This window comes from Pezoporus flaviventris, unplaced genomic scaffold (genome assembly GCF_033815535.1).
Source record: "Pezoporus flaviventris isolate CSIRO_AGI_PZ_B2104156 unplaced genomic scaffold, CSIRO_AGI_Pfla_v1 ptg000013l, whole genome shotgun sequence".
NCBI lineage: Eukaryota > Metazoa > Chordata > Aves > Psittaciformes > Psittacidae > Pezoporus > Pezoporus flaviventris.
In genome coordinates, this window is record NW_026892561.1 from 38,032,913 (window position 1) to 38,048,188 (window position 15,276).

The 15,276-nt window shown below is 40.2% G+C and overlaps 1 protein-coding gene across 2 annotated transcripts; it reads left to right on the forward strand.

The window, feature by feature from the left end:
* The first annotated feature begins 1,259 nt into the window (after window positions 1-1,259).
* LOC133268973 (phospholipid scramblase 1-like) lies at window positions 1,260-15,023 on the forward strand. 2 transcript variants are annotated; one of them, XM_061452884.1, is made up of 9 exons: window positions 1,260-1,405; window positions 5,814-5,845; window positions 6,680-6,781; window positions 8,651-8,820; window positions 9,930-9,972; window positions 11,030-11,250; window positions 12,001-12,162; window positions 13,209-13,370; window positions 14,608-15,023. In XM_061452884.1, exons 2-9 carry the CDS (start codon window positions 5,833-5,835, stop codon window positions 14,665-14,667), a joined length of 933 nt encoding a protein of 310 aa, XP_061308868.1. In that variant the 5' UTR covers window positions 1,260-1,405; window positions 5,814-5,832; the 3' UTR covers window positions 14,668-15,023. The 2 variants fall into 2 exon arrangements, with proteins under 2 accessions (XP_061308868.1, XP_061308869.1); XM_061452885.1 differs by lacking the exons at window positions 1,260-1,405; window positions 5,814-5,845; window positions 6,680-6,781; window positions 9,930-9,972 and having other exon boundaries at window positions 8,687-8,820.
* The last annotated feature ends 253 nt before the right edge of the window (window positions 15,024-15,276 follow it).

A 15,276-nucleotide genomic window follows, 5' to 3' on the forward strand; every position in this document is an offset into this window, starting at 1 on the left:
GAATGAACCAAAGGTAAGGCAATAATTTCTTCACCTGTATTTTCAGTCTTTCAGAAACAGCCCATCAGGGTAAGCACTAAGGATTTTAGTGTTTTGGTTTTGTTGGGGTTTTTTGTTTTTTTTTTTGCTTCAATTGGCAGGTCCAAGGAGGTGATCCTGCCTCTCTACTCTGCCCTTGTGAAAGCTCACTTGGAGTATTGTGTGCAGTTCTGGTGTCCTCAACATAAAAAGGACATGGAACAGTTGGAACAAGTCCAGAGAAGGGCCATGAGGATGATCAGGGACTGGAGCACCTCCTGTATGAAGACAGGCTGAGAAAGTTGGGGCTGTTGAGCCTGGAGAAGAGAAGGCTGCGTGGAGACCTCATAGCAGCCTCCAGTATCTGAAGGGGGCCTATAGGGATGCTGGAGAGGGACTGCTCACTGTAGTGATAGGACAAGGGGTAATGGGTTAAAACTTAAACAGGGGAAGTTTAGATTGGATATAAGGAGGAAATTCTTTCCTGTTAGGGTGGTGAGGCACTGGAATAGGTTTCCCAGGGAGGTTGTGAATGCTCCATCCCTGGCAGTGTTCAAGACCAGGCTGGACGAGGCCTTGGGTGATATGGTTTAGTGCGAGGTGTCCCTGCCCATGGCAGGGGGGTTGGAACTAGATGATCTTAAGGTCCTTTCCAACCCTAACGATTCTATGATTCTATGATTTCACAGAAACTAGCTGTCTTTGCTGAACATTTAGCTGACAGGGGAAGCTTTATCTGAAGGCGAAGATAACAATGTAAAGATAACAGGAAACCTAAGATACATACTTTTAAATTATTTTTTAGGTTATATTTTACTGTGAATAATAATTTCATATACACCTCAAAGACAGCAGTTACATGGTAAAGCGTGAACTGCCTCCTTAATGGAAGAACACCAACGCTATTTCATTTGTAGCAGTTATACTGCAAGAGACATTGCTACCTTCTAGAACTAGCGCATACCTCAATTTTAAGCAAATATTTGACCTTCCATTCTATTCCCGTAGCAAAACAGCGGTTAACCGAGAAAGCAGCGTTCACGTATACAGCGTCCAGCGCGACACAGCCCCGGTCGGAGGAACGTCCCACCGCCCTTTCTCGCGGTTTATAAACACGGTTCCTCCACTGGAAACAGGAGACCTCCCCGTCCCCTCACCCTGCGCTTCCCGGAGGGGTGGTGGTGGCCCGGCCCGCCCAGGGCGGCCTCCCTCAGGGCGGCCTCCCTCAGGGCGGACCCGGGCAGCTTCCGCCCCGCGGCACTGGGGGTTCCGGAGGCGCTCTGACGGGACGGGGACCGGTAGAGCGGAGAGGGGCTCGGCAGCAGTGGGGCCAACACGGCTGGAAGCGGGGTTCGGTGCCGGAGCGGCTCCTCGGCTTTGGGAACGGGTATTCTTTTTGTGGATAGAAGTGTCTTTACCGTGTGCGGTTTCTTCTCGGTGGTCTTTCTCGGTGGTCCAGTTAGAAAATGTGTCTTCAGCAAAGTAACTCGCTCTTGAAGAAATGGTTTAAGAAACCTAAGATCTTGCTGCCGAGGCTGTGCTCAAGAGAGCTGGCAGCAGCAGGCATGGCTCGGGCAACGGTGGTCGTGTCATCCCGCAGTGAAATGAGCAGCGTTAGGCACGTGCTTTCATGTCCCTGAGGCTGGGTACCCAGACCATGACCTGTTTTCTTTGGCCCTTGGGTGTTGGCACTCGCAGGTTGCAGGAGAGATGGCAATGTCAGAGGAAAGAGGGTGCCCTGTTGCATCAGAAGAAAATAATGCCAACGAGTATCTCATTTAATTCCTTCTCTGAAGGCTGTTTTATTAACTTTAGCAGAAAATAACCTGTTTAATTAGATTAACTAAATTGTCTTAAAGTATACCGTTTCTGCAGTAGCTGAGGTTAAAATCCAGTGGCTGAATAGTCTAATGATGAAGTGCCACAAAGCTAGCTAGGGTGAACTAATGCATGCCTTACAGCTGTTCGGCTTTTGGTTTTTTTTTTTAAATCATCAGCTTTCTTGGAAATGGCCTGGCTCGGTATTTAAATGGCACCATGCTTGATGTTTGTGCTTGAGGGCTTATGGTAGTATGCTCTTGGCAGTATTTCAGCGAGCTGGAGAAGATTTGAAACTGATTGTCGTGCTAGTAGCCTGGTTTTCTAATAAAACCGGGAAGCTTTGTAGTTAACTGAATTAAGATCTCTGTAAATGACTTACAGTGTACCTACTGACATGTATCAGAATAAAGAATATGTGTAATGCAGTTCTGAAAATGGAAAGTGACAGAAAAGGAACATAGTTATTCTTTCATTCCTTAAAAAAGAGCAAGCTAGGAATGTTATTTCCTTAGTTTTCTCTGAACCAGAACAGTATTGTTCTGACTTCCTTTGGAACATTTCCTATATTTCCTTTCCAAAAGTTTTTGGCTGTCCTTATGTGTCCTGATTCAAAACTCCTGGAGGGGAAAAACCACTATACCTGGGCACCTGGATGCTCTGTTTCTGCATTACCCATTTGAATAATGATTCAAGAAAGTAAAGAGAGAGTGAGGAACTGGTGGCGGTATGCTGGTGCCGGGTTAGAGGGTTTAGCAGCAATTGACTGCTACTTCTGAGAGCAAAGGGAAGAAGTATGGGGACCTCCTATGGATGAGGAGGAAGGCTGACAATATGGGTTCTGGGTAGTACAGTGTATAGGGACAAGGTGTGAAGAATGAGACTTCTTGACACAAATTCCTTTCTCTTGTGAGCGTTACAGCAGATGAGGTTTGGGGATCTGCTGTCAGCTTGATAACCCATGGCTCAACGGTTGCTCTTGGCAGTAGAAGCACTGCTGGGGGCAGGTGTGTGTGTTCTTTTGCCTTTCATTTCCTCTCTGCATCAGTCATACTGCAGGGTTCAAGTAGTGTGTTTCAGGAGAGCCAGCTGGCAGCCCCTGCCCTTCCCACTCCCACTGCACAGGCGCAGTGGGGGTACCTGAGATCATCCAGAGACTGTTTCATAAGGGTCATTCCTTATCAGACAGCTGCTGTCCATGAAGTGTTTCCCTGGTGCTTCCCTTCTGCCAGCAAAATCACTTCTCCTTTCCCCTGTGTAAAGCTGAACCAAGGTATCTTTATATCTTATCTGTACTCCCTTTGGGAGCATGGGTCCAGAGCTATAAGTTACTACAGGAATCTGTCAGGCTTTTTCTGGCACAGGCTCTCTTGCATAGCCCTAAACATAATGGCCCCCGCAGGGGGGTGAGGTGATGGGAGCTGGAGCCTGGACCCCACTATCCTCTCTTGCCCTTTAGTGCTTCAGCTGGGGGATTTTGGTGAGTGTTTGATCAGCAAATATCTCAAGTAATGTAATAAAATGTGAAGGACCCTTATAATCCTAGCATAATTTGGGTTGGAAAGGATAACCTTTGGAGGTTATTTGGTCCATTCCTCTGCTTAAAGCCAGCCTAAATTCACGTGTAGGTCAGATTGCTCAGAGCCTTGCAAAGGTTTTTTTATCAAGTGTATGCAAAGATTCACAGCTGCTTCTTGACCACCATGTCCAGCTTATTCACTACAACACAATTTACTCTCGATTTATGTTGTAAATTCAGGTTGCAGCACATGGCCAGTGTAGTGAGAGGGATTCATGCAGCTACTGTTTTATCAAACCAGAGTTAATTCAGTAATGAACTTTTACTTGCTGAAGCACTTTTTTCCCTTTTTTCTTTAGTTCTGTGGAATTTTAACTCCATTAAAAAGAAATAGTATTCTCCCTCTTTTGTGTTAGTGGAAGATAAATGCAAATACCTTTACTTTTCCTTGCAAAGTAATGTTTCAGTGATTGTTCCCTATATTTAAAACTGTTACTAGAACTAGTAACACCTAGCAGCTTGTAAAGCCTTATTTTATTAAACTGAAGTGAAAATGTAGTCTTCATTGCTTTGTGTAACCCAGGTAGCTGGAACCAACTCATTTCTAAGTGACTGGTCTTTTTGTTACTGCTGTTTCTTGACTGAGGTTTCACCATGTGAGAATTTCCCCATGCATAGCGACATCATTAAACAATATATTGTGCAACATACAGTTGACAAAAGTGAGTATTTGTTCCTCGTTCCTTTGGTATTTCACAATTTCATGTTATTTCACAATCTTCATAAATTATTCAGATTAAAAGAAAGGCATGAATGGCAATGTACTAATCTTGGTGACTGAGTTGGATGTGATAGAAGGAGTCTACATAAAAAGCAATAGAAGAAGAAAGACAATTTTAGTAAAAGACATAATCTTAACCGTTCTTAACATAATGTCTGATCAAATGGGAGTTGAACTTTGTAAAATGTAAAATCTTTATTACTTTTCTTGCCGTAGAGCTTATCACCATTTTCTAAATCCTAGATTGTGCAGTGGCATATATGTGTGGTTGTAGGGAGAAGAAAGATTCTGGGCTATTGTAAAGCCTTTCTTATAAACAAATCATATGATATGGTCTCTACCGTTCCTTTACCAAAGGGTTCAGTTTGAATTCTCAGTATTTCACTAAAGTTCAGGTACCTGGGACACCTCACAGTATAAATTGAGCTTTTTTTAGTTTAAATTATGTTTTTTAATTCATCTTTAATTTGTGCTATGCCTACAAGCTGGTAGTTTTCTCAACATATTTTAATATGGTCATATATTAAACTTGTCAGTTTGTATTATCAACTGCAAGAACAAGGTTTGAAAAAGGAACACTTTAAGACCAATACACTAAAGAAAGAGGATGTTGTGTGCAAGCTGGCATGTGAGAGAGATACTATGTCATTCCAGAACCATTAAACATCCTAGTGTGATGTCTGCTTTTACTCCGGGAGTAAAAAGCAGGAAGGAATTATTTTCAGTTTCACTTTCCTTCCCTTTGAATGGCCATCTTCTAGTTGGAAGAGTCGTAACAGACAAAATATATTGCTAGTTTAACTTGAACTGCATTCTGTCTAAAGAATAGCTAGGTTTATCATTTGTTATAAAGCTTTCAATCTTATAAAAAGGAGCTCCTATGCTGTTCTTTTCTGTACTTCCACTTGTGGCTCTCCTGGTGGGTTTGGACCATTGTCTTAAGTAAAAGTTGCTGCCATTGTTTTCCTTCTCTCATTACTCCAGAGGCAGAAAGGAATATCTCTTAAGGTTAATGCTGGCATCAGTAAATGTTCTTTCTGCCTTTTTTTAACTCCTTTTGGAGTTATACTTGGAAAAGTATAAGGAAAAAAGACAAGCAGTTGGCCCTTTTACTCATGCTGTTCTGCTGTGGAAGCCCACTCCCCTGTGCAAACCCATCATTATCATGTTAAGACAAATATTGGATACATGATATTTAGTAGTACCATGTCAGAAGTGGAGTAGCATAAAGAACTGAATAGGTGGCAGCATGGCATCAGGGCTGCTCCAGGATTTACCCAAGCAGGTTTTGTAGTCAACATCAATATACTAAACCAGTTGCTGCGAAATTACTGCAGGAATTTGTTCATATGAATTGCATGATGTTTCTGAATGGCTGCACAATAGTCTTGTAGTGCAGTGAAATAACTGCACATAGCAATGCTTTCCTCTGACTTAATAATTTCAGGATACTCAAAGCATGAATACAGGCATAGATAATTCAGACTTACGGTGTGGTGGAGACAGCCTAGGAGGAAGCAGAGATACTTGCATTTGTAATTCAGTTTTCCTGTACGGTTTAGGCAGGCAAGCATCTTTTAGCAATAATACAGAACTTTGAATAACTCTTGTGTAAAATTGTATGTATGTATTAAAAATCCCCCCCTCCTCCTTTTTTTTTTTTTTTTTTTTTTGCAGAACTTCTATAAACACATCCATGGCAATGCAAGGTGAGTAAAATATAAACAATCTTTTGTTAGTATCAAAAGATAATATGTGTCTTTCCACAGTGTTCAAGCAATGTTAGCTTAGCTATTAGTTTACTTACCTTCTATTTTTATGAAATATGTATGAATTTTTGTTGAATATGTTTTGAATTGAAATTATTTACATTTTGAAATTTAATAATTTCCAAAATATAGCTTACATTTTCAGATTGTGATTTCTAAAGTTAAATAAAACAAATAAATCATCTTGAAATTCAAGTTATTTCTGCTTACAAAAAGAACTTAGTAAATGTTTTAAATGCATAACCCTCCAAGTCTGCTTGTGAGGCATTATTAGTGTAGTCCTGACTTGAAGAAATTGGTGGAAAATGTTTTATATAATGAAGAATGACTCACTGCCAGTCACTTCTGTACAGGAGGGCAGCCTGTCAGTTCTCTGGCAATTCTTTGTATTAAAGCCTGCTTCTAAATATAGATGAACAAAGGCGCTTTTGGTCCAGACAGTGAACTGACCCTGCTTGGACTAGGTGATCTCAAGAGGTCCCTTCTGAGCTAAATGCTCCTGTGATTCTGTGATATCTTTATGACATCATGTGCAATACCTGCTTTTATTCTGCATGTTAAGGATGAGAACTCCTTTAAGTTCTTAAACATTATGCTGATGTTTAATATACGTATTGTGCATAAATACGAACTTGGTATGCAGGTTTTGCTATACAGAAAGCCGCTGCTTAATTTTGTTACATCTAGCCTGAAAAAGGAGGCAGTGTTGGGGATTTTTCACTGTAGGGCAGGAGCAAATGCGCAATACTCAGAGTTTATGTTCCATTTTTCCAGCACATAAACCTGACCTAGCACCTGGATTTTCAAACATTAACCATGTGCCAGGATATCAAGTCCCCTATGGCTACCCTCAGCATGCACCTGGGACTTACCAAGGTAGGTTGCTTGTCTACAGATCTGGAAATAGGGACAGGAAATGTGAGATTTCATTTCACCAGGGTGACCATCTCTGATTTCCTTTTCTGCTGTTAATTTTGTAGAGTTTCTGTTAATTTCTGTTTTGCTAAAAAGTCATCTTTTCCTTTGTGGTGCTGAGCAGTACCAGCAGTGGTAGGAGTTAAAGACGTTGAATGTTCCTCAGTGGTTACTGTGTGGAGTTTTTTAGGGTGGTATTACTTATGCAAAGCAATTAATGTGTGGTAGCTTCTTCCTGATGATCAGATTTTTTAATTAATATGCTATTTCAGTATTTCACTTTACTTTTCTCTAGAAATCCAGAACTGAAGAAAGAATTGTTTTCCTCTTGCCTGTTCTGCGATTTTCTGTCTGTTTCCTACCCTGTTGCTGTACTTTGCTTGTGATTATACCTTGCACTGATTTGCTTTTCTCCTCTCCTATTTCATTTCCTGCTCCACATTCAAAATGCAGCACTTCTAAATAGCTTCTCATGTTCTGGCAACTAATTGCTTTCTGAAGAACCAAGTCTAACAATCAGACTCAAAGCATAAGTTGTAGATAAAATGCAAACCGTTTGGCCTGAGTTATTGTGCTGTTCATAAGTTAAAGCTTGTGCATGTTGTGGCAGGGCAGTCTGAGGTCTAAAAGTACAGTTAGCTTCAGCAGGGAATGAGCATGTGCTGCCTGTGTGATGAAGGTCAGGGGAGCATGCATATACTTATGCATGAGAGCAGTAGATCATTTGTGTGTGAAGCCTGTGCTCAAACATAAAAGCGATTTTGTATTCTGTAAGGGTGAATCCTTCTCTAGAGTGGGGGCCTCTGCCACCTATGAATTTTAAGCTACAGCTGTTTACATCACCTGAAGTACTGTCCTATTTACGGCCACAGTGTGAGCTTTCATATGTAACAGTCCATGTATTGGAGTGTAATGTGAAACACTGGTGCTGAACAGTTTTGGGCTAAAATCTACAAGTCAGTAACTCGAGCTATAAATAATCAAGTAAAATATAAAATTCCCCTCTATCAGAGTGAAAACCTACAGCCTACCAGGGAAGTATTAAGTGAGGGAAAAAATACAGTTATTGTTCTGTATCTTCAACAGCAACTTCAGCAGCTTCAGCTACAAAGGCTCTGTTGCTGAAGGCAAGGCAGGGCTCCGCGCTCAGCCAGGGATGTGGGGTAGGCTGTGAGCACCAAGGCAGTGCTGCGTGTGCCATCTGGTGGGGTGCTGAGCATTTAGACCCTGAAGTGCTTCATGAGAGTTTGTGTTTTCTATTGAGTGGTAACTGAAGATTTACTTGGCATTCACAAAATGTGGAACAATTTCCTCCTTTACTATGCACCTCCTCCATGAAGGAGTTGTGGATTTCCTGAGTTTTGAAAGAGAATGGGAAAGTGCTGGTTTTAGATCACATTCGTATAGTTTGAAAACTGCAGATGAACTTTCTAAAAGCACATTTCCTAACCCATAACTAGAAGGTATGATTCCAAGAACACTTTGTCTGAAAATTCCCCATTTGCTCAACTGACAACTTGTAAATGCTCATACTTTTTATCTATTTTAAGGTTTCTGTCATCTTTATTTAGAAATAATCTTCATTTATTTATTTCTAGTATTTGAATTGCCTGTCTTTATGTGAATAAAATTTATGCTATATTCTATAATGATTCATTTACTGATTTTATTTGGTTTTGTCTGGAGGGATTAGAACATCCATATCCAGTATAACTTTGCACAAGGATCTTTGTAGGTCAAAATAGTGAATACATTAATCTTTTGAAGATCCATGGGGCAATTCTTTTCTAACATCTAACTTTAATAACTGCATCTCTCCAAACACACCAGGTGTTGCAGGTGCAGGGAGCTATGGCTTTCAGGTACAGGCCATGAGAGTCCCAGCTGAACTTGCTGTTCCACCCATACAGAACCAGCCCATTGTGAAGGAGGGGACAATCTGGATGCCTATCCCTCCTCCTCTTCCCAACTGCCCTCCTGGACTGCAATACCTCACTCAGGTACCTGCACCCTTCCTTCTTCCCCAGAGAACAGGTATTCACCTGAGAAGCAGCCTGCATATGTGAAAAAGCTAAAAAAAGTATGTGGCTTTGTTACAGTTCCGTGGGTTGCCACTTTTGGGCTGCTAAGTGAAGCCTTTTGTAATGGAATTGATGCGTGTTTCAGTGTGGAGATGCCTGTTATGGTTGCAGCACTTCATGTAGTACTCTTCTGTCAAGTGAGATGCTAAATTACTAGGGGCATAGGGCTATCATAGATCTTTCCTATTTCTGAAGGTACCATTTGTGAGATGTAATGAGATTTGGCAGTGTCTATAATAAAAGTATGTAATATATGCACCTGTAGCACATTAAAATTGCTTAGTTTTCTACATGGTGCTTTCTTCACACCTTCATAATGTTGTTAGCAGAGATACTAGTCAGACTTCACAACATAGGATACAGGGAATCTCAGGATACATGAAAACTCAGGATACAGGGAAACTCAGGATACAGGGAAACTCAGGATACATGGCCTCATGGCCTTCCCTCACTGGTGCCCTTTTTTTTTTTCTTTTTTTTTTCAGCAATTTGCAGATTTGGCAAAAATCTATCAGTGTTAAGCCTTGATATTTGCTCCCAGAGATAAGATAAACTGTATTTTTACAGTACAAGGACATATTCTGCAATTTGGAAACTGTTCTTATTTTGCTATTAGCATTCCTTGAGTTTCTGTCAGAGCTGAGCAGTAGCTCTAAAATTTATTATTTTCCTGCTTTTGTCTGTATGGACTCCTAGTATAAGTGGCTGGGATATGAGGTGTCAGAGGCTCTCTTGGGCTCTGTAAGTGAGCCAGCCTGAGCCCTTGTGTGCTTGTAACTAGCCCAACTTGGGAACAACTGTCATCTGCTCCAGTGCCCTGAAACACTGTTCTGCTAATTTGGCAGAGGACAGGATGGGAGTACATGAGCTACTTGCACGCTATACAAGTAGATGATCTGCCTCTAGGCAATATATTGATCCATAAATCTGAATTCTGAAATGAAACAGTAATGCTTCTTGAAACTAGGTTTCTCTTATTTACAACTTGTTAACTATTTGTTCTGTTTAATTTTTTCAACCATTAACAGATTGACCAGATATTAATTCATCAACAAATTGAACTTCTTGAGAGTAAGTGCAAAGTATTTATGGCAGAGAAGTGTTTAAATCCAATAATCCCATGAAATGATAAAATTTAGACTTTTGATACTATCTTTTTAAGGTGGATCACAACCTTTCTCTTTCCTGCCTCTGTTATCTGTATCAGTTTCTGCAGAAGTTGTGGAGGAGAGAAACAAGAAGATAGGAGGGCAGGGGATTTTAAACTGGTTCTGTATCTTGAAAGATATATAGCAATGTATCTTGGTAGATAGTTAAAGCTGAAGTTCTGCTTCCCATGTTATTAATCCACATGATTTCTACTTGCTTCTCTTCCCTGCTTAAAGATGTCATTTTCTGTGCTTTCTTACTCCGTCTAACTCTACAGACTGGCATGAACCTCTAGTCTATAGTTTCCAGGCAATCCTGCTGTTTTAGTGAATTGAACTGCTTTCCTTCTACTACCCTTATTCCGTTCACTTTAAGAATATCAAAGTCATGTTATCAGTGTCTTTCAAATGGAAGAAATAAAATGAAACATCCATCTCAGTTGATGCCTACTGTTGCTGCCTTTTCTTTCCGTAGTGCTTCAAAGAGTGCTTTCATTTTTTAGAGAAATTAATCAAAATTTCTGTCCTGGCTGTTGTTGTTTTCCATTTGTGCTGCTGTGAATCTTGACTGTGAGGCTTTTTTTATGGCCTTTTCATTTGAATGTTCTTGCTTCACCAAATTCACAAGTTTTCTTTTTAATTCTCATCCTTTCAGCTCTTCCTTCCGTGGGAATCTTCCATGCTGTGTTATTTATATAATTGTGGTGCTTGCTCTGGCAGTAAGTGTCCCTGTCTGGTGGGAGGAGACTGATGGACATCTCTACAATTTCTGCCTTGTCATGTGCATGGTAGCTTCTCTTTGTACTTCTCTGTCAGGCTGCTCTGCTCAAAGGTCCTTCACCACTTCATTTTGCCAGTAGCTGCCTCTGGCAGACTTTGAGGGAGGCCTGCCTTCCCAAAGGGTAGCTTTAGAGTTAGCATGGTGACTTTTCTGACCAGATGCACCTCGGAAATTTAACCGTTCTGTTCCTGTTTTTCAGTTTTGACTGGCTTTGAAACAAACAACAAATACGAAATCAAGAATACGCTGGGGCAAAGGGTGTACTTTGCAGCAGAGGACACTGGCTGCTGTACCAGGAATTGCTGTGGGCCATCACGACCCTTCACCATTCGGATTATAGACAACCTGGGCCATGAGGTGATAACACTGCAGAGACCCCTCCGGTGTTCTTCATGCTGCTTTCCCTGCTGCTTGCAGGAGGTGAGTTACTCCCTCTCACTTTCTTCCTTCACATGGGAAGTGGTCCATCTGCGCAGTTTTGAGATGGGGCTGTCTTGAGTTAGGCAAGGTGAAACACGTCACATTTTCCCTGTAAATTGTGGGGAGAGAGGGCTGTGGGATTTGCTTATGGGGTCCTTGGTCTGGGAAGAAGCAAGTTCGCTGCAACACTTGGATTCACTGTGGCCATTCTGATTATGGTAATGAAAAATTTGATGAAGCAGCATGTCAGGCAACTTGTGGCCTTTACCAAAATCTGTGCTAGAGATGAACTTGCAGTGTAAGAGTTAGTCAGCGGCTTTCATAAAGTAACAGCTAGAGTTTTCAATTTACTGCTGCTGTGAAACCTGTAGTGAAATTCAACGTGAGATGATGAGCTTTTTAAATATTAATTTAATTATGGGATGATGCAACTTCTGAAATCTCAGATCTGAGGTTCTTACTGAGAGATATGTAGTAGCTGCATCCTGTAATGTGTTCAGTGAATGCTTTTGGGATGCTCAAAGCCTTTCTTTGACTTTGATCTTTATACTGGAGATGTATATGAGGTCTGAAATTTGTGTGCAATTTTTTGAAAACATTCACAGAAAACCCCACGCAGCTTCATCCATTGGGAAGCCAGATTGTTGTGGAAAAATAAGTTGTGCTTGGTTTGTATGTTATGGTGGGGTTTGTCGAACAAGCTTAACAAAGCATGACTGCTCACTTGGAGATTTTCTTTTTCCTGTGAAGATGGAAGTTCAGGCACCGCCAGGAACACCAGTTGGTTATGTTGTCCAGAACTGGCATGCCTGCCTGCCAAAGTTTACCATTCAAGATGAGAAAAGAATGGATATTTTGAAAATTTCTGGCCCATGTGTTGCCTGCAGCTGTTGTGATGATGTTAATTTTGAGGTATGCAAGGCTAAAAGTTGTTTGTATGTATCTCCTTTCAGGTAGTAGTTTGATAGTAATTTATTGCTTGAATTGTTGCTTGAACTTGTCAACTGAACTGTAATATATATTAAGTAATTAGTACAGAATACTTTCATGCTAGTATAATCAATTCACTTCTCTAGATATGTAGATTACTCTAGATTAACCAGAAAAACTTCCAGAATTGATGTCTTAAAGCCACTCATCAGTAATCAGTGAAACTGATTCCCTGAGGTTGCATACAGATCTGTTAATTTAAATATTTAGCAGTGAAATCTTTTTGACTCTATTGTGTTTGTCCCTAAAAAAGATGTTATTCTCAGCTGTGTCATGTATTTATTAAAATCACTTCCTACAACCACTCATTTAGTAATTTAATAATCATGCAATGACCAAGTAAATCAATATGATTTAGACCTAAAATACAGATTTGAATGACTGAAGACTTACAACTTTCACTTAAAAATAATAGTGACTAATGCATCATTATTTTCATACACATTAATTAGTAGATACACTAGTTTATCATTTAATATTTAAAATGATGTTGCAAAGAGTTGCTAAAGCAAATTTAGTATAATTTTATTTTGCAAATAGATTTTGCAACTCTGACAACTGCATCTAACTTTAGGAAATACCAAAGGGCTAATTTCTGTTTTGTAATAGAACAGTGTAGTTTGTTTAATTTTCACTCCAGCAGCACCTGATACATGGCAGGAGAAAGTGATTTGCTCTCTTGCTTAAAAGACAACACTTGCAGCAGTGTGTGTATATGTGTGCAGTAGGTGTCTTCCAACACCATTAAAGCACTGAATTCTGTAGTTAGATTTAGAATTAAGTTCATGTCTGTGCTACTTAAGACTGATGTTCTGATAGTCAGGGTTGGTTTTTTGGTACAGTTACATTCAATGACTGCATTAATTCAAATAACACAATCTGTAGCTTTCACATGGATCTGTGATGAATGGGATTTGGGGATATTATGAATGACAGATTATATTTTTTTTAATTTTGTATGTAACTAGGTGAAATCTGTGGATGAGACTGCTACTGTTGGAAGGATTTCTAAGCAGTGGACTGGATTTTTGAAAGAAGCCTTTACAGATGCAGATAACTTTGGAATCACATTCCCAATGGACCTTGACGTAAAAATGAAAGCTGTCATGATTGGTGCTTGCTTCCTTATTGTAAGTCTGTCATTCACTGATACTTGAGTATGGACTGGCCTTTTCATTTTTATGTTCAAAATGTACTGTTAAAGAATTTGATTCTGAGCTCCTTGAAATGGGCCATAACTTGTTGTGAAATTGCTATGTGTAGAACTAAACGCAGAAGACAACAAGGAATTATTTCAGATAATAAGCTTGTTCTAGACTACATGAAGTGCTAATTGCATTTAAGAAGAGCTACATATCTGATGGGACTGAGAAACCCTGTAAAGGGAAGACTCCTTACAGAGTCTTTAACATTACATTAATAGAGGAAAGCTTGTTTATGTGGATGGTGAAACCATGAAAGTGCACATCAGCAATTGCAAAGAGACCAAACCAGAGCAGCCTGCTGAGCTGGCGAACTGGACAGCTGAATATGGCAGCTATTTCCTCCTGACTCTCCTTCTTGGAAGTGTGTGCACAACTGAGCTGAACAGGATTAAATGCTCTCAGAGGGGTCATTTCCAATGCAAAGGACTTCTGTGGAGGCAAAGCACATCTACCTTGATACAGCACTTCTCAGCTGCACTCTGACTCTGCCATGTCAAATATTGCATTGCAGCTCTTTGTATGTGCATGTGTATGAGTGTATGCGATACACTCATGTTTCCACTTACCAGTGCAATTCAGCATCAGGTACCATTTCAAAAACTGCTCTGCTTCTGTGCTGGCAGAGCTGCAGAGGGAGAGGAAAGGGGCATGTGAAGTACCTTGAGTTTGGAGCATTCTCACCAGCCTCTAACAGCTATGCATGAAACAGGTTTTCTTAGCTGTGTTCATTCATGTGCTACCATGTGCATGAAGTAGTGTTAGTGAGTGCGAGCAACCCAGTACTCCAGACACAGAAACCTGGGCCCCCAGATGTAAACTAAAGATAGTCATCATTATGATGGACTCCACTTTAAGGTAAAATTGAAGGGGCTGAGTGAAGTCTAACAAAGCCAAGGCAGGAATCCTGCTTAAACGAAGCATAGCCTCGGCTAGCGATAATTTAAAGTTTCCAAGTAGGTCTTTCACCACCTCTTTCTCTCTCTGTGGGTGTCCTATTCTGAGAGACCCAGGTAATGTGGGATGGAGGGAGGTGGCCCCATCATCTTATTTTTGAGGCTTCTGAGAGGAAGGGACTTTGAATACCTTGCAAAGCAACCAGGAGATCTCTGAACTAAGAATAACATTTAAGAAGTGTTTCATTTGCTTTTTGTTGCCTTCTTAGGACTTCATGTTTTTTGAGCATGCTGGTGATAACCAACAGCGAGCAGGAGTTTGGCAATGAAGACTTTTATATAGAAGAAGAACATAAATCTCCCAACTTTCCAGTGGATTTCAGAGCTCCAGTAAGAATGTGAGAAATGTGTATCTTGTGCTACTGCAAGTTTATATTTCTATAAACGGAAAGCTTTACATTTTATTGTGGGTTTTTCTTTGTAGTAAATAGTAGTAAATAATTTGTAGTATTCATATAAGAACACTTCGTAGAGATCAAACCAGAAACTTACAGAAATATATAGCAACCTTTACAAGAAATTTGGAATTGTAAAATAACTACTTACTTTAATTCATAAAAAAAGAGGACTTCTATATTCATTATTAATATAAGCAATGAGCCTACTAAAGAGGTCCTGATCTTTTTCTGTGTATCCTTCTTTGGTACTTTTGCCTTGGTGTTCACATTCTGTTGTTTCCAACTTCTTACCAAACATACACATTCAAACCAAAGTAAGTTTGAACCAGATGATTCTTGAGGTCCCTTCCAACCTGATATTCTCTGATTTTCTGATTCTGTGATCTAAGTGAAGAAAACTATTAAAAATCACTATAAAATTGTAGAGTGATGGTGATAAATCTGCTGTCAAATGACTTTTGCAGTGTATGTTAGTTTCAT

Coding starts and splice junctions, on each gene's coding strand:
- LOC133268973 (XM_061452884.1), top strand. Junction 8,821..9,929: donor GACTGCAATACCTCACTCAG/GTACCTGCACCC, acceptor AACCATTAACAG/ATTGACCAGATATTAATTCA. Junction 11,251..12,000: donor TTCCCTGCTGCTTGCAGGAG/GTGAGTTACTCC, acceptor TTTCCTGTGAAG/ATGGAAGTTCAGGCACCGCC.